The sequence below is a fragment of the Tyto alba genome, unplaced genomic scaffold (assembly GCF_018691265.1).
Source record: "Tyto alba isolate M040663 unplaced genomic scaffold, T.alba_DEE_v4.0 Super-Scaffold_5, whole genome shotgun sequence".
Lineage (NCBI taxonomy): Eukaryota > Metazoa > Chordata > Aves > Strigiformes > Tytonidae > Tyto > Tyto alba.
The window spans coordinates 6,697,626-6,723,414 of NW_024881326.1; the positions used below are offsets into that span (position 1 = coordinate 6,697,626).

The 25,789-nt window shown below is 41.1% G+C and overlaps 1 protein-coding gene and 2 long non-coding RNA genes across 6 annotated transcripts in view; 1 reads left to right on the forward strand and 2 right to left on the reverse strand.

The window, feature by feature from the left end:
* GRIA3 (glutamate ionotropic receptor AMPA type subunit 3) overlaps positions 1-16,473 on the reverse strand; it is a 154,445-nt gene extending 137,972 nt beyond the window's left edge. For 2 of the 4 annotated variants that reach the window (XR_006166917.1, XM_032996078.2), the window contains exons 1-2: positions 16,154-16,472; positions 15,122-15,280 (exon numbers count right to left, since the gene is read on the reverse strand). Coding sequence is in view for 3 of the 4 variants with exons in the window: in XM_032996078.2 (XP_032851969.2) it covers positions 15,122-15,280; positions 16,154-16,244 (250 nt within the window). In the remaining variant the exon portion in view is untranslated. Of the gene's footprint in view, positions 1-15,121; positions 15,281-16,153 lie in introns of all 4 variants that reach the window. The other 2 variants (XM_032996077.2, XM_042807052.1) reach the window with 2 other exon arrangements.
* A 236-nt stretch (positions 16,474-16,709) lies between these two features.
* Positions 16,710-24,053, forward strand: LOC122154827. Its single transcript, XR_006166918.1, has 3 exons — positions 16,710-16,787; positions 19,389-19,547; positions 23,992-24,053. It is a non-coding gene; the product is annotated as an uncharacterized LOC122154827 (long non-coding RNA).
* The window catches only part of LOC116962416, a 516,730-nt gene continuing 507,878 nt past the window's right edge, over positions 16,938-25,789 (reverse strand). The window contains exons 5-6 of the long non-coding RNA XR_004407583.2: positions 19,433-19,537; positions 16,938-17,668 (exon numbers count right to left, since the gene is read on the reverse strand). This is a non-coding gene — a long non-coding RNA (uncharacterized LOC116962416). The remainder of the gene's footprint in view (positions 17,669-19,432; positions 19,538-25,789) is intronic.

Here is a 25,789-nt window from a genome sequence, read left to right on the forward strand (position 1 = left end):
GTAAAGATTTCTATATACCAACAAGAACTGTTAAATACCATTTTAAGAATCATGGTGATATTAATCTGCCTCCTTACATCAGGCATCCTAAATCAATCTACTCCAGCTGTGACCTGGACTATGTATTTTATGAAACCCTAAATGCAGTAATTTAACAAATTTGCTAAAGTTGCAAATATATGTTAAAACATACCCAAGCATTCTACAGTTACATCTGTCACCACTGTGTACCACTGAAGTTATGTTCAGCATACCAATTAGTTCAGGTAAATATGGGGAAAGGTCAGGTCTCAGGGCAGCTACTGGAGACAGTGGTGCTATTTCAGATGCAAACAAGTAAGCATTAGTAAAACTTAAAAAAAAAATGCTCTCAGCACTTTAATCTATTTTTGATCACTCGTGACTACAGAGCAAGACAATAGAAATTTTCAAGCACAGTACTTAAAAATCTATTTAATCTTTATTTAATGATCATAGTTTTTCAAAATATGAATCCTTCAAATATACAGCAATGCATCAACAAAAGATCACATCCTCTAAAATTTGAGAGGGACTTTTATTTCAACTTTTGGGGTTTATTCTAACCCATTTTGAGTTAGAACAACAGATTGTTCCAGTGAAGGGACAGAAGCTGCAGCCAAAGGGCCATCTGCTGAGCTTCCCTCCAGTGAATCCCACAGCAAGAAGAGATGTGATGGAGCAACCCAGGCAACTGGGATGCAGACCATTAAGTAAGCGACAGAATGAAGGATGGAAAACTTTTGAGGGCAAGTGTAGATGAACATGATCACTGCATTTTTTTTTTAAATAAAAAAATCAGAAAGATTAAGGTATTTGCTATGGAGCCAGAAGACTACTACTGTATGCACTGCAAACAGGGCTTGCCTTAAGGTTTTCTTTGATTTAAAAAACCCCCTGTGGTAATAGAGTAGATTTAAATGGTCTCTTTTGTATTTGCCTCTTCTAAGAAATCCTTTACTCGTTTAATAAAATAAAATTTTCTCCACCTCCACAGCAGAAGATTGTTTAGACCACTTAGCACCCATTGGGGTTTCATTGTGTCAGCTCATTTCAACATAAATTTGTTAACTGGTTGTTTCTAACAAAGTTACTATAATACTCTTCAGTCTGATACTCCATGCTGTATTCCTCCAAGTAACTTTTAGTACTTTTGCATTAGGATTAAGAGAAGTCTATGTAAACACTGCCTATAAGGACATAAAATTCAGTGTATCATTTCATAACCCAGCTGTCAACAGAGACAGCATTTTTATAATACATGTATTGTATGCGTGCCAGTCTGAGATGAATAGTCCTGTAACTATAATCAATACCGTTCATTCAAACAACTAGCAGTAGCATTTCAGACAACTGGCAATTTCATCAGTTTCACTGGGCTGCCCAAAAATAAACAGCTTGAGAGGAATGAATGATCTCGGTGGTTATCTATAAATAATACTAATCTCCCTCATTTGTTTTAGGGGGTTCAGCACCAAGAGCTACAGAAGTCTCATATCAGTGCGAAAGGCATGGCAGGATTTAAGAAACTAAAGAAATGCAGAAAAATTATGCTGTTGGTTTTTCATTTATCCAGTTACTGTATTTACATACAGACTCCACAGAAAGCACCAGGATCCCTCCAGTGTTAAAGCAGTTCCAGCTCTGGAAGGAACTCACACGATTTCAAGGATTTGTAACCAACTCAAAAATCAAATGGGATTCAGAGACAGCTCCAGTGATCTGAGCAAACCCACCCTGGGAATAACTAATGTCACTTCTGAGGAAACATGAGCAAGTTTGGGATTTTTAACTACTTCAGTGTGAAACTTGCCCACTCTCAGAAGAATTTCTGAGTTTTTCTGAGAGTGAACTCTCAAATGAGTGAAAACTCAAATGAGTGAAAACTCAAATGAGTTTTTTGAGAGTGAAACAAACCTAACAGCTCAATGTGAATGAGACTAACGCTGAGTCTGATGGGTGCGAGGTGAACCCAGGCAGACAGGGAACAGAAGGTGCCATTCACAGGCCTGTTCGCTGTCTCTGGGAAGTGAAATAGCTCTTTTTTTTTCTTTTTTTTTTTTTTTTTTAAATTCTGGTCTATCTGCTTCTATCTGTCAAATCAAGGTAAGAACAGAGAACAGAGGAAAAGGAAAAAAGACAGCTGACTAAAGGGAAAAAACACATCTCTGTGGAGTACAGATCCCAAAGAAAACTTCCAAAGCCCTGAAGTGAAAACAGATCCGATTTCTGTGGTCGAAGTGACTGTCTCTCCCTGGCAGCCTTTCTGGGCTATGGGCTAGCACAGCAACACCACTGCTTCCCAGCCTGCAAGCCTCCAGATCCGTGGGTCACTGGCCCTGAGGCTCTGAACACAGGTCCTGCAGGAAAATCTCCTCACCATTGGGAATTATTATTAGGTTTTCTACCCTGTTTTACTGGTTAGGAATCACAAGATGCCTGGCCTGTGCTTTAGGGAAAACAGAGGAATGATCAGTTCTCCCAAGGGCCTAGAGGTTGGCACTCATCTGCTTCCAGGCTGGATTTGTGCTGCCATGAGACATCACTGCAGAGAGCTCAATACACCCCCGGACTGCAACAATTTCTTTCTTGCGGATACCAAGAATGGGAGCCAAAGCCATCACCTCAGCTCCATCACACAGAGTGTAATGCTCCTGAGAAACTCCATCAGATGAACTCTGCAGAAATGCTCAAGCCCTCTGAATAGACTACTGAGCAGGAAGCAACAGTGTATGTCCATACATCCAGGTAACCAAACTGCTGCTGGACCAAGTTTAAAAAGTCAGATTGTTCCATCTATAGCCATAAACTACCACTTTTCATTCCTAAAGCCTGTTGCTCAGAAAATTTATGTCCTGGCAATTAAAATAAACTTCAAGTTGTAGCATTATCCAATTTATAAGCTCATTGCTAGTGTAACATGAAGGACAAGCAGCACACTCAGCCGCACCAAGAAAGCATTTCACTGGGATGTTTCTACCATAATGACAAATAGTCAAAAGATTAATGGACCAACTTCTTCAGAAAGAGAACACTCACTTTCCAGTGGGCACACAGGGAAAGCTCACAACCCAGTCGGTGCCTCTACACTTCCGAGAAATGAGACAGGCTGCACTGGGGAAGTTGCATTTGCAAACAGAAAGTCAGTGGCTGTTTTAAAATGAAAGCCTTGATTATATTGTTAAAGTAAAACTGTCTGCAGGTCATTCATAGAGATAAGCCAGCTTTTAAGAATGGGTGAATTTATCAAGCTGTGGATCTTTATTGCTTTGATCATCAATATTTTAAAGTTACTACTTTTTATGCTATATTGACAATCAATCTCTACACACTTGAACTATAATCATCATAGCACAACATGATACACTTTTCTCAGAGATTTAAAGTTGGACTCGGTCACAAAAAAACACCCCAAACGAACTGGGTAGGAGGATGGCTAAACGGGTAAAATAAAGTCTCTCAGTTTCAGGTAAATTATTAGGTAGCAGCATACACCACTATTAACCTAAAGTCCATAATAAGAGCTTAAATGAACAGTTCTAAGTGGACTCAGGCCTTTGTAACGGAGCTGCACTCCTGCAGTTGGCACTAATTGACCCTTTTGCTGGAAGGCTCAGCAGAGAAGGCAGGCAGCAACGTCTGAACTGCAGGCCCCTCTCTGTCATGCAGAACAAAGCCACAGACCTGATTATCCAGGAGGTTTGATCTTAATGTGTTACACTTCTATAGCATCTTTCATCCAGGAATGAGGCAGGCAGGATAACAGGGTAGAATCTTAAACTGCTGAGGCCCTTCCCACACTCATTTTGCAGAAGGTCTCCTGGTTTTGGAGCTTTCCAATACTTCGTGCAAGTGTACTCCACATACACTGAACTACACAGCTGAATTTCTGAGAAACTGAAATGATAGATTCATCTTTCACAGACTGGTTCACCCAGGCTTCTTGAAAACACAATTAATAATCGATTTTGATTAAGTTATTTCCAAGAAGATTTTAATCCCCCTACAGAGAATGCTGCAATAGATTGAATTCAACCCAGCACACACAAGAAATACATAGGGCTAATATAAGCATTTTTAGTGACCGCATAGTAGAAAGGAGGAATCATATTAACCCTGCTTGAAATTTTGTCCAGAAAGATGCCATTTTTAAATTCATGTGAAGATCCTGATTAAGGCAGACTATTCCAGAGCAGTGGATTCTGGAATCAATTAACAAAACAATTCCTATTAACGCATGGAATCTCCAGACGTTACCAAGGAAGCATAGAATCTTTTCAGAAAAGTCCACAAGGAAAATATACTTTAATATCAAATTGTGTCCTCCAGCGTATGCAGAGATTGCCTCAAATCTCAAATGCATCTTATGTGAAACAGGGGCTAGCACTGCAGAACAACACAATAAGAATTTAAGACAGGAAGTGCAGATAATTTATCTGAATAAAGCTTCCAGAAGAATAACTGATTTACGTTGATAATGATCCAAGCTGGAACCTGACCAGGATGCAGGAGTTAGCAGCATCACTACCCACAATAGGTTCACTATTCATGAAAAATAACAGTGTTTTTACAGATTAAAATAGGTTAAAATGTTAGCTTTATGCTTCAGTCAAAAGACCCTGTTTTTCCAGAGATTGTTCTTGAATTACCTCTTGAGTGACTCAGAAAAAGGTGTCATGTTTTCAAGTTAGGGCTATCACTATTTATGCAAGCACATAAGAGACACAATGAGTTAAATTTCACAGAAGAGTCTATGGTCGTTAATGTTACACAGACTCTATTCATACAAGAACTGCAAATCCATAAACTGATGCAGAGAGAGAGAAAAGTACTGAAAGCCACAGCTACAAAAATACATATATGGGGGAAAGGGGGAAAAAAAAAAAAAGAAAATCTGTAAGTAGAGATGGTGTGACACCTGCTAAAAGCAAGGTCAGCAATTTCCACTGGAGACTATTTGATTTACACTATTTTGTTTCAACTGAAAAACAAAATCTTTCCTTGGCAGATTCTGCTCTACACAGTCTATTACAGATACTTCTGAGATACCCAGCATCTTTTATAAAGGGACACTTATTACTGTGGAACGTGAACATTTTGTTAAATTTTACAAAGGTCTAACAGGAAATATGTGCAAAGCTACACAAGGGTGTATTCAGTTAGCTGTTGAAGTCAAGAGCCTGGACAACCTGGGTAGTCCTGGAGGAGAGGTGAGCTGTTGACTAAGATGCTCTGAGCCTCCCTCAAAGAATCTGTTGGCTGTCCTGGACCCACATCCCCCACTTACCCAGAGGCTTAAAGCCAGGAATACCCCATGATGGATCACGCTGGTTTTACCCTTTACTGGCTTCACTCCTTCAAACTCCCCAAATTTACCCTGGTGTAAATCAGATCAGAGGATGACTCCATTATGTATCCTGGATGCCTCTATTTATCTAATGAGGTAAAAACCACTTTTTTCTTTCTGTTAGTGTAGAACAATGAAGCACTAAAGCATTTAGGTCCCAGTGGTCATTGCAGATATGCACAACTAAGTATCACTGCTTGCAATTTCTTTTTGTGTTATATAGCACAAAACAACTGGCAGTGAAGCACAACTGATGCATATGAATGCACGTCTTCGAAACAGGACATTATGGTTGTAGAAACCATCACTACATTTACGACGTTCTGTATGTAGTAAAGCTATACTGATACATGCTCTAAACAAGGCACCTTCTGCACTTGGAGAACCAACCTGGACTAGTGGAAAATTCAGGAAGTTTAACTGGTCTCATTTTGATCAATTTTGGGCTTATCTTGCTGCCTCGCCAGGTAATAAAGTAAATTGCCTGTAGATGGTGTGGAAAGACATGCTATACATACTTTAACTGACAAAAATTGTCTATCCATAAAATCCATCACAAGCAACTTGAACTATACACCCTGAAAAAAGCAGACACTTTCTTCCAAAACACACACAATTTTTTTTTCACATCCATCATCTATATGTCATTATAAAAATTGGACAGAACAGGTGCTTTTACATTGAAAAAGGCAGATCCATGTCTGCAGAGGTATCTTGCTAACTCAGATAGGCTTCACCAAATTGTTTCAGTCAAGAAAAAAAAAAAAACGTACAAAACCCAGAAATCATTATATCCAAAACAAAACATTTGGCTTCAACTGAAACCAAGTCAATTTTTTTGATTTCTGAAACTACTTTAAAAGCTTTTAATTCTCTAGTTTTCTAGTTGACCCCAATCTAATCTTTAAAACCTTTTTGGAACTACATCTGAAATGAAAGATTAGCAAGCTACACAGCTCCCATCACTTCCAATCATATGTGTTTCTGAAGTCATGCATCATGATGTTCTGGGATATACAATCCATTTCTGGGACGCCCAGAACAGCAGTGGGATAATGGTGCCATGGAGGAACTTGGTCTGTGCTGGCTTAGGCATTCAGTATAAATATATGAAAACTACCATTAGACATGAGAACCACTCAGCTGACATGGCTTAAATAGGAAACAGACAGGTTTAGTTGGCATAAGACAACCATGTACATTTTTTTCTCTTTATTATTATTTTATATTCATCAAGAAGTGAATAGGCACAAAAAGCACTGTTTCAAAAAGGAAATTCGAAGTAGGATAGCAGATACTATGCTGACTGCTCGCTCATTCAGCATTTCCTTAGGTCCAACTCCTTTTGACATACTCCACGACAGTAGTGAAGCCACTTCAGAGATGCTACCTGACCACTTCACAAACACCTTGGAGTAAGATGGTTGAGTACATTAAACTTGCTAGACAATTTATAATCCCTCTAACTGTTTCAATTCAATGCAGGGTTACACCCTGGGTCAGTCCTTTGCAAATCAATGGACACTAATTAGCCCTCATCTAACTGCTCATTAACTGGTGACACAAGTGGTAAAGCCCAAGACTAAAACAACCCTCGTAATCAGTAAAAGCCAATGTCTTACCATGTTCTCCTGTAGAGAGGCTATGGAAAATTCATCACCTGAAAAACTTATCAAATACTATTTCTCCCCAAGCCATCTCTCCCCCTGCACCTTCCCCTCAGAATGAAACCACAAACAAAAACAACAACCACCACCAAAGAATTTTAAGGAATTTAGCATACACAGCAGGGTACAAAGACCAGTCAGGATGTGTGTCATGATGCAGCAACCCTGTGATTCAGAAGACCTGATGCATGCTCACTAAATGGGCTGCAATACCTACCTCAGACTAAGTTCTCTGAAATGGAAAACAAAATCATGGAAGGCACCAACCCCTGAAATGCACTGCCACACATCTCTTGGAAAGGCTGGTAGCTGTGAGGTACCGATTACAGCACGTTCTGCAGAGCTCACAGGGAGAAATCAACAGGCAACACTGCTTCTAGCAAAGATGGTTCTTTCTCCCATCACTCAAATAAGCAGTCTGAGTGTAGGTCAGGTAGGCAAGAATTGGGCACATGCTCTGCTGTGGAAGTATGGGCCATACTTAAAACAAAGATCCAGGGTGTATAGGAGACAAAGAACTTTCCAGTATTAAACTTTCTTTCCAACAGCTTTGTTGTTTCAGGTAAAGAGCCAAAAACTTCCCCCTTGTCAAGTGATAGACCTGCTTGCTGTACAGCTGCGATGTGCTCTCCTAGGTCCATCAGTAGGAATGTACATCTTCTGGCAACGACAGCAAATTAGTAAATGCTAATTTCAGTTCATTTTACAGAAGCATGAAGAGTAAGCTGGGTTTTGGTGGGTCTTTTTTGCTTTTTGGGTTTTGGTTTGGGTATTTTTTTTTGGTTTGTTTGTTTAGGAAGGGAAGTGAAAGAAGTGATCAATACAATGAAAGTCACTGTTAGCCAAAGCTCTCCAGGTTTTCCACTGCAAACAGCCCTGCAATATCTGTCTGAAACAGATAAATTGTATTACCCTTGTATAAGAGAGAGCAAAACTGTGCTAACAAAAGTACAAATTGACTTACTCCATATCATGCTAAGAGCCATCATAAGACCGCACAATTTTCTCAAGTTCAGTCCCTTTACCACATAGGCTGGGCCCAAATGCTTGATGTTTGCATGTGACAGAACTACTGATAGTGAAGTCAGCACCATTACACACATCACTTTAGGAAAAAGAGGTGTGAAAATAATGAAGTATACATGGAATGAAGTAAGAATGAATGGACTATATAGCAACACAGAGTGGATATACCTTTCCGAGATACCTGCATATCATATTGATTTCAAACATCACATTTGAATAAACAACAACACAAGGGCAGGACCAAGCATCCAAAGGCAATTGTATAACTTACAAGTGGTCTGAAAGTGAACATATTATAAATTGTGTTTGAAAAAAACAAAAAAACAAAACCAACAAACAAACAAACAAAAACAAACCAAAACAACCCCCCCACACCTTTCAGCATGTCTGAAATATCCAAATACTCTAGCAAAATAATTACATACAAGTGATCAGATAGGTCGCTCCATTCCAACGGAGGAGTGCTCACATGGGCTATTATCCAATTCTAGGAGAGCAATTCACCCTTTTTACAAGTGCCTGGGCAAGTTATCCGCAGTGCAGTGTCCCTGCAGGTTGATCCTCATGCATAAGGGTTCTGTGCAGTGTATGTGTGAGGGCTGCACGTTGCCACTCGCTATTTTAGAAGCAGTTAAGATGATAGAACAGATTCAGTGCCTCAGACATCATGAGGAGGATATGCAGGAATGACTGCTAGGTAGATACACTGACATAACTTGTTCCTACATTCACTCTTCCTCTTTACAGAGAAACCTTATCACCCGTTTCTCTCCTGATCTGTGTATGTATGATAGTTTTACCCCTAATAATTACATCTTGGTGAGATCAACTAAAAAGGCATGCACTGCCTTTGAATTTTTCACATATATCTATGAGCTGATAAATGAACTCTGCATTTCTGGTGCTACAGAAATATCTCCAAACTCGCCGATACAGTCAGGCCAGAGTACGTACTGCGAAGCTCTGTGATAGTTATTAATGTCCACACCGCAACAACTACAAACAGCCAAACGTGAGTATCTACTTTGGAGTCTTCATCAGATGACTGCACATGAAAAACTCCAAGATGATTTCAAGTTTGGGGCTTCTAGGGCGTTTGATATTCTGAAGATCAACAGTAATATAAAGCAGATGATATAACGGAAGGAAGCATGCCTCTGCCTCTGATGGGAAACGCAACACATACACATTTAGAAGAAAAAGAATCCCCATGGATGAAATCTGGAAATTGCTTCACTGCAGTGATCATCACACAGTTTGACAGAATCTGATCAATCATTTTTATATTACTATTTTTAGATTGCCACATTGTTCTATTTGAGGTACAAGCCCCTGTACAGCAAACCTCATGACGATAGGTACAGAGTTTTTAGGCTGCCTTATGAGCTCCCTTAGAAAAGGGGCCATGGTCTTTCAGTAATCTACACCTTACAGCAGCATAAAAAGTACAGATCTTAGGCTGTAACTTAAATGCCAAATACAAATTCAACATAAACATCTCTCTCAAAATAAAAGAACGCGAGTTTTCAATTATATGGTTTGGCTTGGTTTGAAACTGAATTATGAAACCAAACTGTTGCTACTTTAAAAATAACATATTCTAAAACATTTTAAGGATGCCTAACTAAATCAAAATTAGCACTCCAAAACTGGTAATGACAAAATATGTACTTTAAATGGAAAAATGTTAAATCACTGGATTGTGACAACAAAGAACCATTGAAGATACATCAGCTCCCTCATTTCACACCTTCTTGCATAACAGTCCTACACTTGCAGTAGGACGGCCTCCCACCTCCCAGACACTGAACACAGTGAACCCAGAGGAAAGAAACCCACTGTTTTCTGTGGCTTTTGGACAAGCTCCCAAGTCAGCTTTCAACAAAACTGTGGTTTTTTTGTTGTTCTTAAAAGCTACTGTCACATGCTTGTTTCCCATCATGGCATCTCCATTTCCTCCCAGAGATAAACTACAGCTGTTACACATTCTATTGGAATGTGTAGTTAATCAGTAGCTCTCCAACCCATGCCAACAGTCTTATGGGTCCTCCACGCCCAGTGTTATATCTCTGCATCTGCACAAAAACTTTCCGAAACTGAACAAGTAAATGGCGCTCTTCATTGTGTTTTACTCTTCATTCATTTGGTGAATTCAGAGTTTCTCAAAAAAGTGTCCATTCATATAAGATTTTTTCTACATCTCTACAGTGTGAGTTAAATGCAACCCTAGTATCGAAACAGTATGTAAATGCTACGTATGCAGCAGAGGAGAGAAAGGACGGTCATCATATTTTAAAATTAATTTAAGAAATAATAAAATATACTTGAAAGCAGTATGGTTCCTTCTGCTAACACTGAGATCATATTCAGATTAATGACAAATCATCTGCTCTGTCATGAAGTGGAAACAAACTTTAGCTGGAACACACCTTTTACCTTTCTCCCTAGTCCAATATTGCAAAAGCTCTGACCCCTAAACCAAAGCCAGTTGATTTTTTTTGTGTGTCACACAGCAGTAACACACAACACTTGAGCACGTTCCACAGCATAAAAGGCACTTTCAGGGATCTGTAATGAGTAGAGTTGTGTAGAAATCACATTTCCAGGTGTTTTACCACAGAATGCTGGGAGAAACCACAGCGCATTTCTTATGAGGAGAGTGAGGCATCTACCCTGTGGTCTCTACTCACACAAAACCACCAGTACACAGCCCACACTTGGCAAGACTTTCAGCGAGACATGCTTATGCTTTTGGCAGAAGGGAGCTGACCACTTTCAGCATCAGTGTCCTTTGCCAGCTGGCCGAAGAGTACACAGATGCAAGGGAAGCAAATTATCTGCCCACTGGCAAAAAGAAATGCTGAGCAGCACCTAAGGAAAAAGTGTGTGTGTGTGCGCGCGTGGGTACGTGTGTGAATGAGTATGCATGTGAGCATATATACACGCACCTGTGCTTTGGGAAAGGGAGTAATACAGTTAAACAGGAAAAACTGTCTGCTACTAGCCCTGTGGTCTTGTTTTCTGCAACATTCTCACAACAACAAACAGACACTTTTTCCATTAAAATCTTCCAAGCTGAATTTTAAACATTAAACACATGGACTGCAAGGATGCTAAATAAAAATTTTCTAAGAAAGTCTGAAATCAGACCCTGTCAGGAAAGTGCCCATACAATCACTTACAGGATTTTAACAACTTAACGTAAGACTGTCATTGTATCTTCCCTCTATTTTTGGTCTCTTAAAAAATGAGTGCCTGTAGAAAAAACACTACACATCAACATTTGGTAAAATACAAAAAGCCTTCGCAGTTCAGAAGATATATGAGAAATGACTCAGAAAAAATAACGGGACAAGAATTTGCAGCTGATAGGCTAGGTTTAGCTGGGAGACAGAATCTGCCTGTAGATTAATTAGATTCTGCAATCACAGCCCCTTTTCACCCATACGCACCATACCACTATCATTACATGATCAACAGATTTTAATGAAAACTAATGCTTTCTTTTGAGAAATTCCATGGGGACTACGTATGAGGTTGAGTTTACTTTTCTAAATATTTCCTGAAAATTGTGCACAACGCAAGTGCACATTTGTTGGCTGTAAAGGTGTACAACAGCAATTTTTTGCAATGACAGTGCAGAGAGGGAATATGAGATCTGTGTGCTAATGAGCTGACACTGCAGAGGCTAGAGCAGTGTTAGTATAGTGCACTACAAGTGCAGAGCAGAAAGACATACGCGGGTTATTTCTAGGGAATATGATCTACAGAACTGTACGCATAATTCAACACTAATACTAACATCCTTCATCAGAGGTTATAAGAAAAGCATAAAAGATGCTTCAGTGATGAATTTATACATTTGAGTTGCTATATTCATATTATTCTAAAAAAGCCAGCTCACTCCCTACATGAGCATTTTTTGAAGAAAATATAACATGCATGTTTTACTTGATTTTATGCATTCACAGGTCAAGTTAACTTTTTTCCCTTCTATTTTTTCTGATGGCAAAAAGCTGCATATTTTAAAAGATGTAATAAATCTCCCCAGAGCCAAATGATAAACTTCAGTTTACCTTTAAATACACTGAAATTTTCATCTGTGTTTGCATTTACTCTCTGTTAAGATATCACACAGCTAAATAAATAGGTGGGCAGAAAAATACAGAGTGGATGAATACCATATGAATATGTGTAAATTAAATATACAGAGAGGGGCTTGGTGCTGGCAGTGAAGCAGGGAATACATGTACATCAATTGGATTACGCATCATTTAACTGAAAAAGTAATGAGAGGGAGGGGCTTAGGGCAGGAATTTTCTTTTGCTTCTGAACAAGTTTGTTCCCATGTTGGGATATTGCCAAATCAGCCCTACCAGAGTTGGGCTTTTTATCTCTGGCTCATGAGGATACTTCATAAGAGATTTTTTTTCTCCTGCCTCTGGAATGCACCAGATTGCACCAAGTGGGATGTGCAGCTCTACAGTAAGAACATAAGTCTCTCCTGAGCGGAGCCCACCACCTCAATTCCTGCACACATGGACACTTACTACAGTCACTATCATATAAATCAAAGCAAAGGAGAATGAAAAGTATTATGTTATGGATACTGACTAGTACAGGCACTAGGATCAAGCTATGCATGCTACTTCCTCTGATTTCCCTTCGGTTCCTTTACCTATCCCACCACAAAGTCAGTCACAGTCTCCCTCTCCAGCGAAGACAGTCAGAGTCACTGCAGGTTTCTCTCTTATGGATCCCTGCCAATTGCAAATATTGATCAAACGGCTGTGTGACAGCACTGGAGACAATTTATGCTTATCTCCAAGAGAAGTAAAAATGTTGTGGAGAGAATTCCTGCATAGATACGGCAGCACCCTGAAATTATCTGCCACGCCACTGGGAAGTGACGATGTGATTAAGGGTACTTAGGCCAGAATGTTTTACATGTTAGCCAGGTAGTGTGAGGAGCTATTAGTTCATCCTAACGCATCGATATGTATGAGCATTCTGGCTTTCATAGATAATTGCTTCCAGATCCAAAAAGAGCAACCATTCTTCTATTTTTTTTTTTTTTTTCACTTTGAGCTCCTGAGAGTTGGACTCACTGTATTCTTTTCCTACCAACAGTATTACCAGATGCTTGACATAGCTATGGACAAGGTCACCTTTTCATTTTCTTTCTTCTGTTTCTTTTTTCACATCTTCTATTTTTAAATAGGTTACTGTAGGTTGATATTCACTGGTCTATGGTTTTTCCAGAGATTTAAGTTTTCCCAGTTTTACTACACTGGTAATATGTGTGTTGGAACATGCAGCCCTATACTACAGAAAACCATCCCATCTTACTGAAATTGCCACAGCTTTCACTAAGCAATGACAAAACCCATTAGATGTCAGAAGACGAGAAGTACATTGACTAAATAATACATTGACTGCCTCTGAATGAGCGTCTGGTTCACCTGTGTTGGTGGGATCTGTGAAGAAGTGTTGGTAGAACTTCTAAAAAACAATTAATAATTAATCACCCAAGCAGTTTATTGTATTTAGTTTAAATCCATATAATTGATATTTGGGAAATTATGTTGGAGATACAGCCTTTTGAAGGGATTACACTGATTAAGGATTAATAGTCTGATGTTTGTTGTAAGAGCTGTTGAGTCTGAGTAGAAGTAGTAAAATAAGATACAAAGTACAGACATGCTTTTATTTACCATTTTTTCCCACTTTATCAAATATTTTTATTGGATATTGTATAATTAACCTCCCTGCAAAAGTTTTAAAGGTCCTAATCCAAAGACCTTTAAAAAGTGTAATGCTGCACTAGCATGAAGCAGTCACATGGGGGATATGTCAGAATATCAATCCAAAATTTGTCCAAATATTTCCTTATTGTATATTTTCTAGCCATCAACTTTCTCAGAAAATACCTGAAATCCTAGAAGAATAAAATACTACTTGTCCACACGTCCAATTATAGAGTGTGGGACAGGAAAATAAGAACTATTCTATCCTCAACAAACAAAAAATTTAAAAAAAATTATATTCAAAACACAAAATTTTTTTAAAGTAAGAGATGCTAGTTTTCTGTACTACGTTACTTCATTATTTTAGTACAATGCTTCCTCTTTGAACATTTTATACTCGGAGTATATGAACAGGATTCCTGTTCATAATACAAAGTTAGTACTCTGCATTCAGAGATTCTTTAGATCATGTACAGACATATTTCTGTATACTGCAAAGCGCATGCAACTACCTCACAAGAAGACTCCATTAATTTTCAAATGTTTACAATAAAAACTGTTTAAAACTGAATTTGGACACCTGAGTAAAAGAAATATTCAGGAACTACTATTGGTTAAGGAATGCTTTTTAAAATGCAGAACACGCACCAGTCTTTCAGAAACAGATTTCGCATTTTAACACCACATTAACACTACTCAAAGTTCTATTTTGCTTCTTCTGCTAATAAAGGCTCAAATGATACGTATGCACTGCTTGTGCAGAGCTATTTCTCATAACGCTAAGCATTCTGATTCCATTTTCTCCTCCTGCAGCTCTAACAGTATTTGTCAGTTTATAGTCTCCTCAGCTTTTAACAGGACTTTCACTGTAAGAAAACAACCCAGTATTTCAGGGCAGAGGAGGCAAGTAAGCCCCTCTAGCTTTGTCCCCTTATGGTCACTTGTAAACAGCTGTTTCTGTTTTATTCCTACATGGTATTATTTGCACATTATGCTGTTTCACATGACCATGTTGTAGCCTCAACAGAGAAGGGATGTTACTTCAGCGGCAACTCACTGGTCACAGCTACACAGTGCTGCTATATAACATGCTTGTTTTTCTGGAAAACAAAACTAAAGGGGTAAAAAGAACTGGTGAGAGAACTTTCCCTAAGGTACCATTCAACCATATAATGCTGGAAATCTACTAAACCTCATGTCAGTACACATGTTTGTTGCACGATATTGTATGAACAAGAAATCTAGGCTACCAGGAAGAAATTGAATGTAAGGATGGATAACATAGATATTTTTTAAAAAAGTACATATTTACTTACAAGCATTTGTCACTGAAAAACTGTTGGAAGAGTCCAAATGATCTACATGATAGTTCAAATGGAAGGGCTTTTCTGTGGTATTTTGGTTTGTGTTGTATAACTGCACAGCAAATCGAAATGCACTGTGCTCCTGAACAGTGTTCCTCATGAAAAGTCCACCTAGGATGAAAAAAAAAAAAAAAAAAAAAAAAAAGAGAGAGATAAAAAGGAAAAGGGTATTCGAGGATTAATTTTGAGGAGAAACAGTGGCAGTAAGTTACATTTGCATACTGCACGTCTCAGTGAAGAATGAACAGGAGCAGGCTGTGCCTGAGCACGTAATTCTGACAGAGTGTGTACATGAAATACATACTCTAAGTCCAAAGTTAGGCTTTTAAAAGCCACACATCACACCCAGGTGCCCCCCGAGCGATCCGGAGTCACTGGGAGCTGCAGGTGCACCCTGAAAACCAGGCCACTTACACACGGATGCCCACACACAGATTTCAAAGTCTAACTTGCGGGACTCTGGCTCCAAAATTATCTCCAGACTACCCGAATAACGTGGAGTTACTTGCTAAGGACGCGGGTGGCGTGCGGCGTGGCAAACGTGCGGTTCTAAACGGGCTGGTGGAGGAGACGCACAGCTGAGCGCTGCTCCAGGGGAAAAGCAGGGAAAAAACCCAAGTTTCACTCGCACGCCCTCAGCCTTACGGCTCCTGCGGCCCCAGGTTTCGGGCGCGTCGTTACTGCTTCCCGCCGGTGCTCCCTCCCGTTATCCGCCGCACGGGATGCGCTGCCTCGGGGCGCGATTCCGCAGGAGCCCGGACCGAAATCCGCGGCCGCGCCGCCCCCCCCCCCCCCAGCTTCCCCCCCCCACCCCGGCGCTGGGGCGAAGGGGCAGCGCAGCAGCCCGGCACCCCCCAGCACCCCCCGGCAGCGCGGCGGGAAGGAGCCGGAGCGGGGCCGGAGCCGAGCGAGCCCCCCGGGGCCGCCCCCCGCACAACTTCCCCGCGGCCGGCGGGGGAAGGAGCAGGTCGCGGTGCCGCTTACCTATACTGATGGTGTTGGGGAACCCTGCCAGAGCCTCCCCCAGCAGCCCCGCCAGCAGCAGCAGGAGGGTCCGGGGCGCGCTCTGCCCCATTTTCTTCAGCCCCTGCGGTTCAGTCCCTAAAACGAAACTGGCGGCACAGGCATGGGCGCAACTGGAGACTCGGAGCGGTGTCAATGGTGGTAGCGATGCTGGCGGAGGTAGTGGGGTTGATGGTCCCTCTCTTTTCTTCCCCCCTCCTTTTTTTTTTTTTTTTTTTTCCTTCTCCAAATCCCTCTCCTCTCGTCTTCACCCCAGCCTGGGAGGGCTCATTGGCTGCGAGGTTGCCTTTCTCCCCCCGTCTCCAGCAGCCCCCCCCCCCCCCCAGCGCAGGGACTTCCCCCAAAGATGGTGGGTAGCGGAGCCGGTGAGGCTGCTCCGCCCGGGCCGGGAGGGGGTTATCGATCAAACTTGGCGTGAGGCGGGCTGGCAGCCGCTCCGCTCCGCTCGGCTCGGCCCGCCCAGCCCCGGCGCTGGCGTCTCCCGGCGGCGGCGGCGGCGCTCGGGGCTGCGGTCGGCGGGCGCTCCCCGGCCTCGCGTGGGCCGGCCCCCGGGCTGCAGCTGGCCCCTTTAAAGCCGCATCGCCTCGGCGTGTGTGTGAGTGCGTGTGTGAGCGCGGTGCCTGCGCCTGTCTGCGGGCGGGGGAAGGGCGGGCAGCCGAGCCGGAGCCGGGAGAGGAGGAGGAGAAGGAGGAGGATGATGGGGGGGGGGGCGGGATGCGGCGGGGGTCCCTGCCGGGGAAGGGCGGGTGCTGACAGGCGCCTCCGCGCCGGGGGGCGAGAGGCCCCGTGAGGGCTGGGGCAGGCGGGAGCCGCCGGGCCTGCCCCTCGGCGGGCGGAGGTCGGCGGCTGAGGGGGACGAGGGCCCGCGCAGCGCCCGCGGCCCCGCCTGAGGGGAGAGGGGAGGCCGGAGCGTGGGGGCTGCCGCGGGGAGGGTGGGAAATGGCCACGGGGCAGCCGGCGAGGAGCGCGAAGGGCCGGTGCGCTTCCCCAGAGCGGCCCGAGTTCTCCCCCAGCCCTCCTCCGGTTCTTAACGCCTGAGGGGGGAGGCTCCGGCATGCATCCGCCCACAGTGCCGTGAAGTGAAGAAAGACAAGGACGAGTTTATCCCGCACCGGGGAATATTAGGTCCTTCCCAATCTCCTCTAAAGGAAGGAAATCCAATCAAGTCTCCCTGTTTCATCCCTTCTGCTGGAAAAAGAACACCTCTGTCGGATGCTGCGTTGCCCCAGCGCAGAGCACAAAGCGTGGCCTGGCCGCAGGGGAGCCGGATGGCGGGTGTTGGACACCCTGCGCGCCCGCTGCTACCCGCCCCGTGGCTGAGCACTGGGCTCGGTGCGCCCCTGGCCTGCACATCCATGGGGACCTACCGTGCTTCTGCTGGAACCTTGGTTCTCTGGGGATGATCTTGCACCCGTCTCCTTGACACCTGGCTACATGGATCCTGCAGCTCTTTTTGCTGCTTTGAGGCTCACAAAACTGTGCAAAATGGAGACAGAAAAGAGATATCAGGTCACATAGTCCATCTCAGAGGGAAGATTGTTCTTCACTTAACTGTTCCTGTCATTTCAGCAGGTCACTTTCCCTTGGTCATCCCCTGATTTCTTTTTCTTTCTGTATCTGACTCTCCTGTTCTTTGAGTCTACGTTCAGTTGAGTTAGGGGTAATATCAGAAGCAGTTGGCTTTGCATTTGCAAAATAGTGAACTGGTGCCACTGGATGTAGCTTCATGTAAGTAGTCAAGATGTAAGACAGTGGCAAAGTACTGCACACATGCTAATGAATAACATCAGAGATTCAAACCACTACTCTTGAAGGAATCCAAAGGCACAGGTTGTGCACAGGCACAAAGAATAGGGCATCATATTAATGATGCAGGAGCCTTTAACATTATATATGTGAGTCCTACTCACTCCTAGGTGCATGCATTAGTTGCTACATGTTGTGTGTTCCTTTATGAGAATCACGCCCAGAAGATGGGAGTCCATTCCAGGGATCAGGCTGCAGGGTGGCTGGTAATGTTCCCCATTTAATTGAGATGGCAGTTGTCACACTATCTCTCTATTTAAATAAATAGTTATCTGTATGGATAGGTGGGCTATAAAGTCCATCTTTATATGTGCTGGGTTTGTGTGTAGTAGGGAAGGGAGCTACAGCGGTGGCCCCCTGTGAGAAGCTTCTCAAAAGCTCCCCTGGCTCCAAGTTGGAGCTGCCTCTGGCCAAGGCTGAGCCAATTAGTGATGGTGGCTGCACCTCTGTGATAACACATTTAAGAAGGGGAACCTTAGGTGGGGGTACTTGTGAGGAGGAGTTATGAGGAGGACACTGAGGTCAGTGGAAAGAAGGAGAAGGAAACTGGGGAGGTATGCCAGAGCAGAGACCCCCCCTGGTATCCTGTGGTGAGACAGCAGGGCTGCCCCGCCTGCCACCACGGAGGTGCGCGGCACGGAGGCCGACCTGAAGCCTGTGGAGGAGCCCACACCGGAGCAGGCGTCTGCACTTACAGGAGGCCAGGACTCTGAGGGGAGAAGGAGCCCCTGCTGTTGCAGTTCGGTGCTGGGAGGACTGCAACACGCGGGGGTGACTCACGTTGGAGCCGCTCGGAAATGGCCGCAGCCCATGGGAATGACTGGAGAAAGTTCATGGAGGACTGTCTTCTGTGAGAGAGGAGCCATGTGGAGTAGAGGAAGAATGCAAGGAGTGCTCCCTGCCTTGAGGAGGAAGAAGAGTTGGACTGGCCGTAACCACTATTCCCTTCCTCCTGCACTGCTGGCGGGGAGGAGGTAGGGAAATCAGGAACAAAACTGAACTTGAGAAAAAGGGAGTGGTGGGGGGAGGTGTTTTTAAGATGCGGTTATACTTCTCACTGTCCTACTCTGTTTTTTAAGTGTTGTTGTTAGTGTTTGAATTAAAGTGATGTTCTTTTTTTCTTTCCCTAAGGAGTCTGTCTCTTGCCCATAACTGTAATGGGTGAGTCATCCCTCCCTGTCCTTATCTCGATTCCTGAGCCTTTTAATTTATATTTTTTTTTCCCATTCCTGAAGGGGAAGGGGGAGTAAATGGCATCATGGTGCTCAGTTGCCCTCTCAGCTTAAATTACAACTCTATAGCACTCCTCAAGCTCAAAGCACTCTGAAAATATTACATATGAGTTCCTGTAAACATCCCCATGAAGCATGATTGTATTCTTCTCTTACAGATATAAAAACTTAAAAATCAAGGAAAGCAACTGGCCCAACTCACCTAGGCAGAAAGTTTCAGACCCAGAATTAAGATCATGAGCCACCTTCACTGTAGAGCAGCACTGTCCTCTCAAATGTCCTTTGGTAAACGTAGCAGATCTGAAAGCTACAGACAGGTATGTGAAGTTTAGACATTCAAGGTAGTTGTGAAAAGCATGTTTGTATAGGCAAATAATTTCTCTTTCTGGTTGCAAACTACTTCTCCTTCCCCATTTTACCAACCTCCAGCCCATTTGTGACACATTCTCCACAAAGTCCTGCTGTCCTCTTTTTTTGGTGTCCTTTCCTAGTGGCCCTACATTCTTCCTGCTCACTTGCTTTCACAAAGTTCTCTCCATCCCTGCAGCTGTGTATTCCAGGCTGACTGCCACCTGCCAGCTGATGAGGTACCGAAAAAATTAGGAAAGAAATAAAGTTTAACAGTACAGATATTAAAACAAGAGAAGAGATAAAATAGCCATGGATGAAGATGGCATGTATCAGTATCTTGTTTTCATACACAGTCGGCAGGGTGGGTACCTCATCTCAAATAAAATGGTGCTTTACAGCCTCATCTCAAAATGGAGAGTCTTGTTATAATCCAAGATATAGCTGTGCTAAGACACATATAAATTTTCATTATCACCCACATTTTTCCTCCTGAAGCCCCTAATATACATGTTGTTGTTGTTGTTATTATTATTATTAGCATTTTCAATACACACTTTGTTTTTTTGCTTAGGTAATTAGTCTCATGGTACTATTTGCAGATACAAATTGTACTGCAGCTGTTCCATACAGATTTTGGAGACACCCAAAGAGACCACATCTCAGTTCATCTTTCTTACAGCGAACCCACCGTGTCCTAGGACAAAACGATAGGAGATTAGTTGGCTTTATGTGAATATTAATGCCATGCAAATAGTTTATGTATTTTGCTAGGGATGCTCAGTGACTTGAGTTAATGAGTTCCATGGTAACTGAGGTCATACCAGATGCTTTCCCAAATCATCCCTAACTAAATACAACCAAGATTATGCAGGATAATAAGAGCTTCGTGTTTAGATGATTTATAGTGTTCTGGGACACTAGGGGATTCTGAGTACTATCTACCTGAGCAGGAGGAGGTAATGATTTATAATTAGCTAATGTGTTCTCGTTGTAATGTCTAATAGTGGATTAGAAAAATGCAATGGAATTTGGGACACAGCATTCTCAACAAGCTTTCTGATGTTACTAGGCTAAACCCATAGTGTTAGCATAGTCATGGCAAAATCTACACCAAGATTCTGTGGCTCAAGCTTCATCCTAATTGCACTAAGCTGAATTTATCACTTCTGTTACTCCTATTTCTAATTGCAAGAGAGAAGCTCATGCAGCAAGTTTCTAGAAATCATTGTGCTTCTCCCGATACCAAACAAATGAGATTATAATTGCCAATAAGTGTATTACCAATTGTGTCTTACATCCTTTTTTTTTGTTTGTTTGTTTTAAACTAGTTATTTCTTCATAAAAACAAAGGACACACAATTAACTGAACTTTATCTTAATATCATCATTTTGATTAGCTAAACTGATTAATTATACAATAGACAGTTAACAGATAGAGTGATAGTAGGGACGCAGAGAAGCAAAGATGAAAAGGGATTCAGGGAGAAGATGAAACTACAGATAGAAGGAGTCAAGGGGAAAGTACAGTGTCAAAAGAGGGAAAATGAATACAGATGTTAAAGCTTCTTGCATTTTGGAAAACAGGTCAAAAGGACACCTATCTAATATTTGATTATATTATGAGGAGGCATAGAACAAACTATAGAAGGTCTCCTGTTTACCTTTCATTGCCATGCAATAACAGAGACATAAAATGAAATTAAAAGGCAGCAGACGAGACAGTTTAACAGAAATATTCTGCTACGCAGTTTATAGCTAATCTATAAAGCTGTCTTCTCTACAGTATTGCTGGCATCTTTAATTGTTTTTAAAAGTTTCAAATTTTAGAATAAATGCATGAGGCCAACTAATAAAAAGGTGTTGAGATTAATATTCAAAATTCATTGAAAACAGTATTTCCTGGATGCCTCAAAAAAGACCTATTCTTAAGCATAGTGAGAGTTTACAGTATGTCTAACATTGCCTGAAGTTTTTGTACTGGTCAGCATTAGAGACAGGATAGGAGACTACCTGAATCATTGATTTGTTGTTACTCATTTTTTCTAAGAACAGTTACCAGGTGAAATCCTGGAACCACAGAAATGTATGGTAGGTTTATTAGCCCTATCATCAGAGCTAGGATTTTACCCAATACATCCTGGCAGAATAATATGGTCTGGCACATAGGAATATGTTCTGGTACATGGAAGGATGATCAAGATTTGTATAGGAACGGGGTCAAAGAAGAAATCTGTTGATAAATAAAAGTCCATTACTCCATTACCGAAGTCTGATTCAACTTTAGGTAGCAGAAGCAAATTCATGCAGCAACTTTTATCAGAACTGAACGTGAACTGTTGCAGTAATAACCTATATATATTACAATTGCACAACTAAGACACAAATGTGGAAACAGTCAACATGTACAAATGTCTTAATTTTTCTTGGGTTTGTGGTATCTTCAAGATACATACTTCTAATTCTTCTAAGAGCTATGGGGCTGGTGGAAATGTAGTGTTATTATAGCCCCATAATGTCAGAGACAATTTATATAACCTTCTGCTTTCTGATTAACTGTACAGTAGGCACTGCTGGCATAACACAGCCCTGAAATTCTTATTTAAACCTGTACTTTTGCTGTGCTCATCTATATTTATTATTTAGAAAACAGTAAATCAAATTTTAAAGTTAATTGTAACCTCTGTATACTGTTAATAAAGTGAATTCTCGCTCTCTTTTTGTTTTATATCTATGAATACAGTTTTCAGGCAAACTTGGGAGTTATGTCCAGTTCATAACCACTTCAACTGTGCAAGATCTGACCACAGAATATTTAATTTCTCTATGTAATTACTGAAATATATTCTTCTTAAAGACAGTCTCTTTTAGCTCTAAGTAGTGAATAATCACTTCAGATGACTGCCAATCAAAAGTCTATTTTCCTCCCAATGTGTGTTTGTATATTACCATAACTCACCTTACTCAGTTCAAATCTGCAGTAGCGTCTTTTAATGAAAATTTCTTTGGAAAACAGCACATAGATTCTTAGAAATGGATGTTTAGACAAAAAGAATTTACATTTTTCACTGAAATTTTAAGGATTTCAGATTTGGTCTGTTCCACTTGATCAGACAGGGATTCCTACCCTCCCCTAAGCCAGCAGTCTGGTAGTTTTAAGACTTATGCAGAAAACTGACATTTTGTTCTCTGCTAATTTCGGAGAACCTGTTTTACTTCTGGAGTGAGCCTTTGCAGCACTAGGGTGTGGAATCAACTCTCTTTTTTATAGAATTCATTCAATTCATATAAATAAGGTATTAGTTAATATGGGAGGGACATTAGACAAAAAAGGAGCTTCAAGCTGTGTCTCCCCTAGTCCTGGGGAATATACTGTTTGTGAACTGTTGGTCTCTCTCTTGCTTTGTCACTACTCAAGAAACGTCACCTTGAATATGAAATGATTTCCCTGTGCAAATTCCCATGAAAAGAGAGCATTTCCTTTGAAGAAAGAGGCACATATAGCACACGTGGTAAGAATGAACAGCTCTGTTACTTTAAGACCTTTTTCTTCCTCTCACTTACAGACCTACCAAACCTAGCATCCAATTCCAACAGCATCTCAAGGTTTAACAAGACAATAAATGGAAGGAAAACACCAAGGATGCTAGCAAACTGTCAATATAGGGAATTTACAGAACAGTCCAGCATCTGAGAAGGCAATATAAAAAATCATAGGAAGAGAGAGATATTGCAACATACCAGTCTAACCCACAGGCTGGAGATTTTGATCCCTGTATACTAAAAGATCTAATACACAGTCTTTAAATCATATTTTGTCATATTGTGAAGGACTTGCATTGTCCATCTGCACAGGGATGAATTTTACCTAAAATGATTTGTTTTATTGATTTCAGTGGGATTAGCTGAGAGTACAAAGATGACTACAGTTGTACACTTACACTGATGTGAATAACAGTGTGGTTCTGATAATCTGCAGTGATTGGGAGACAAGCAAATCCTTCAGAAACCCAGTGGCTTGTTTGAAAAGATCTGATATTAACAATATAGCCAACATTAACAGAAGTGTTCTCATGCTTTATGAAATTTCCATTCCTAATTAAAAGTTATTTGGCTTTATAAGTCACACCTTGTAGCAATTGTGCTGGATCTTGATTATTGCAATATAAAACTGACTGCCCATTTGCTTGCTCTTTCAGCACAATAGAAGGAATAAGAACCTAAAAGACTATTACAGAAGGGTTTTGTAATAGCAATTCTCACCTTATATCAATTTGAAGAGTTGTAAGCATTTTCCAGTAGATCTGCAGTAAATCTATTGTCAGTCAACTTCAGTTTGCTATATAAGGACATACAGCAAAATTGACTTTGTCGACTGACTGTAGATTTACTCTTCTTAATTATCTTTTGCAGACTCTTCAGAAGTAGCCCATGAGCCCCAAGGAGTCCACAGACCTGATTTGCAGGAAAAGAGGTATTTATTTATTATCATCTGTTAAATGTTATTTTAGTATCAGCTTACCTTAAAACTGCTCTTGAACTTTTAAACTGCTGTAATCCTGTTTTGAGTATTGTTGTGTCCTCATAAGCACTCAAGCACTAACATGAAGGTAAGATCACTGCTGTCACTAAATGTCTAATTTTTGGGGACTTTGTCTAACCCATGATGTTGCTAGAGCATCTTACTTTTGATGACGAAGCTCTGTGTTGTATATACAACCATGACTTTCAGTAAGTTTGAAAGCAGACTTCACAGTGTAGCTGATTCAGGCACCCATCTATCTGGTGTTTGTAGTCCCACAGTTCTTAGTGTTGCTTTTCAAAATATACTGGATCAAATCCTCACCCAGTGTAAAGCACCTTAGATCAATGAAATAGATTATACTGTGTAGCATAAATGGACTCTATTTGACTTTTCTGCAATGTAAATGCAGTTATCATATTTTGCATGGCACAAAGGTTCTGATCAATGCTTGCACACTGGTGAATGATCTATATATTTGATTTCACTCTCTTCACCCTTGCATGTGTATTGTTTAAGAACTAGGTAGAAGACCCCACAATCCTTCTGGGCATCCCTTAAGACTGAAGTTTAGGCAGAAATTTCCTTTCATTTAAAAATGATTCTATAATTTTGAATTTTAAATTTGTTTTTACTATTTAGCTTAGCTGCATATGTATCCCCTGAAGAATCATGTTTCAGGAGTGCAAAATTAACTGCAAAAAGAAACTGTGATTTTTTTCTTGCTTCAAATTATGTAAAGAAATCCTGAAAGATTTTTTTACTTTTAAATTATTATTTTATCTTTTATATTGATTCTAAATATTAGGGATATTAAATGTGGTTGCTCTCCTTTTACCAGAGGTCCCTCTGGTACAACACAGAACTGTTTAAAACATCAAACCATAACTGGACGCTCAATCTCAGATAATAATTTGTGTATCTTAGCAAATGCAAAACAATAAATGTAAATCAAGTCAAATCCTTCCTTTCCATGAGTCAGATGCCATTTCCTCAGTACTTCTGATGCAGCAGCTTAGAGTTTAATCTAGAAACCATTACATTCATTAAGCATCATTCTATTGACTTAAATGGTCTTTGAATAAAACTAATAGCCTTTTTTGTTCCTACATATCCATAGTGTTGAGGTGGAAGGGAGGCTAGGGAATAACATGAAAGGCAGGACTAGCAGGTTTTTTTTTTTTAATTTTAAATATCTCATAAGCTATTTGTTCTTCATACATCAGAAAGTATAGAATAGAAGGACATGGATTTTTAAATTTTTTTTTGAAGAAGAAGGTGGCAGAGAGGTCACCATATAGTTCTACTTTGAAACCTGCTTACATAAAAATAACTCTTCTTCAGAAACTGTAGCTCTGCCACCTGTACCTGGGTTATGACACTGATTCTGAGCAGCATCCAACTCCACAATTACTTTCACAGTGATTAACCAGTTAATTAAATTTCTAAAAGCAAGCCAGTTCAGAATTGTCCTTAACACCTTCTTGTTAATCAGCTGTACACAGTTACCAGAAAGGTTAGCTAAGAAGTAGCCAGTCTTACACAAGATTTCTGTGGGGCTGTGATACTTTAAGTGTGATGTAGTGAGTAAAAGAGGAAATGAAAACACGTAATTTTAGACTTAACTTTGAAATTTCTCACTTTTGTGTTTCAAGGCAGACCTTACACATTACTTTGACATACTATTGT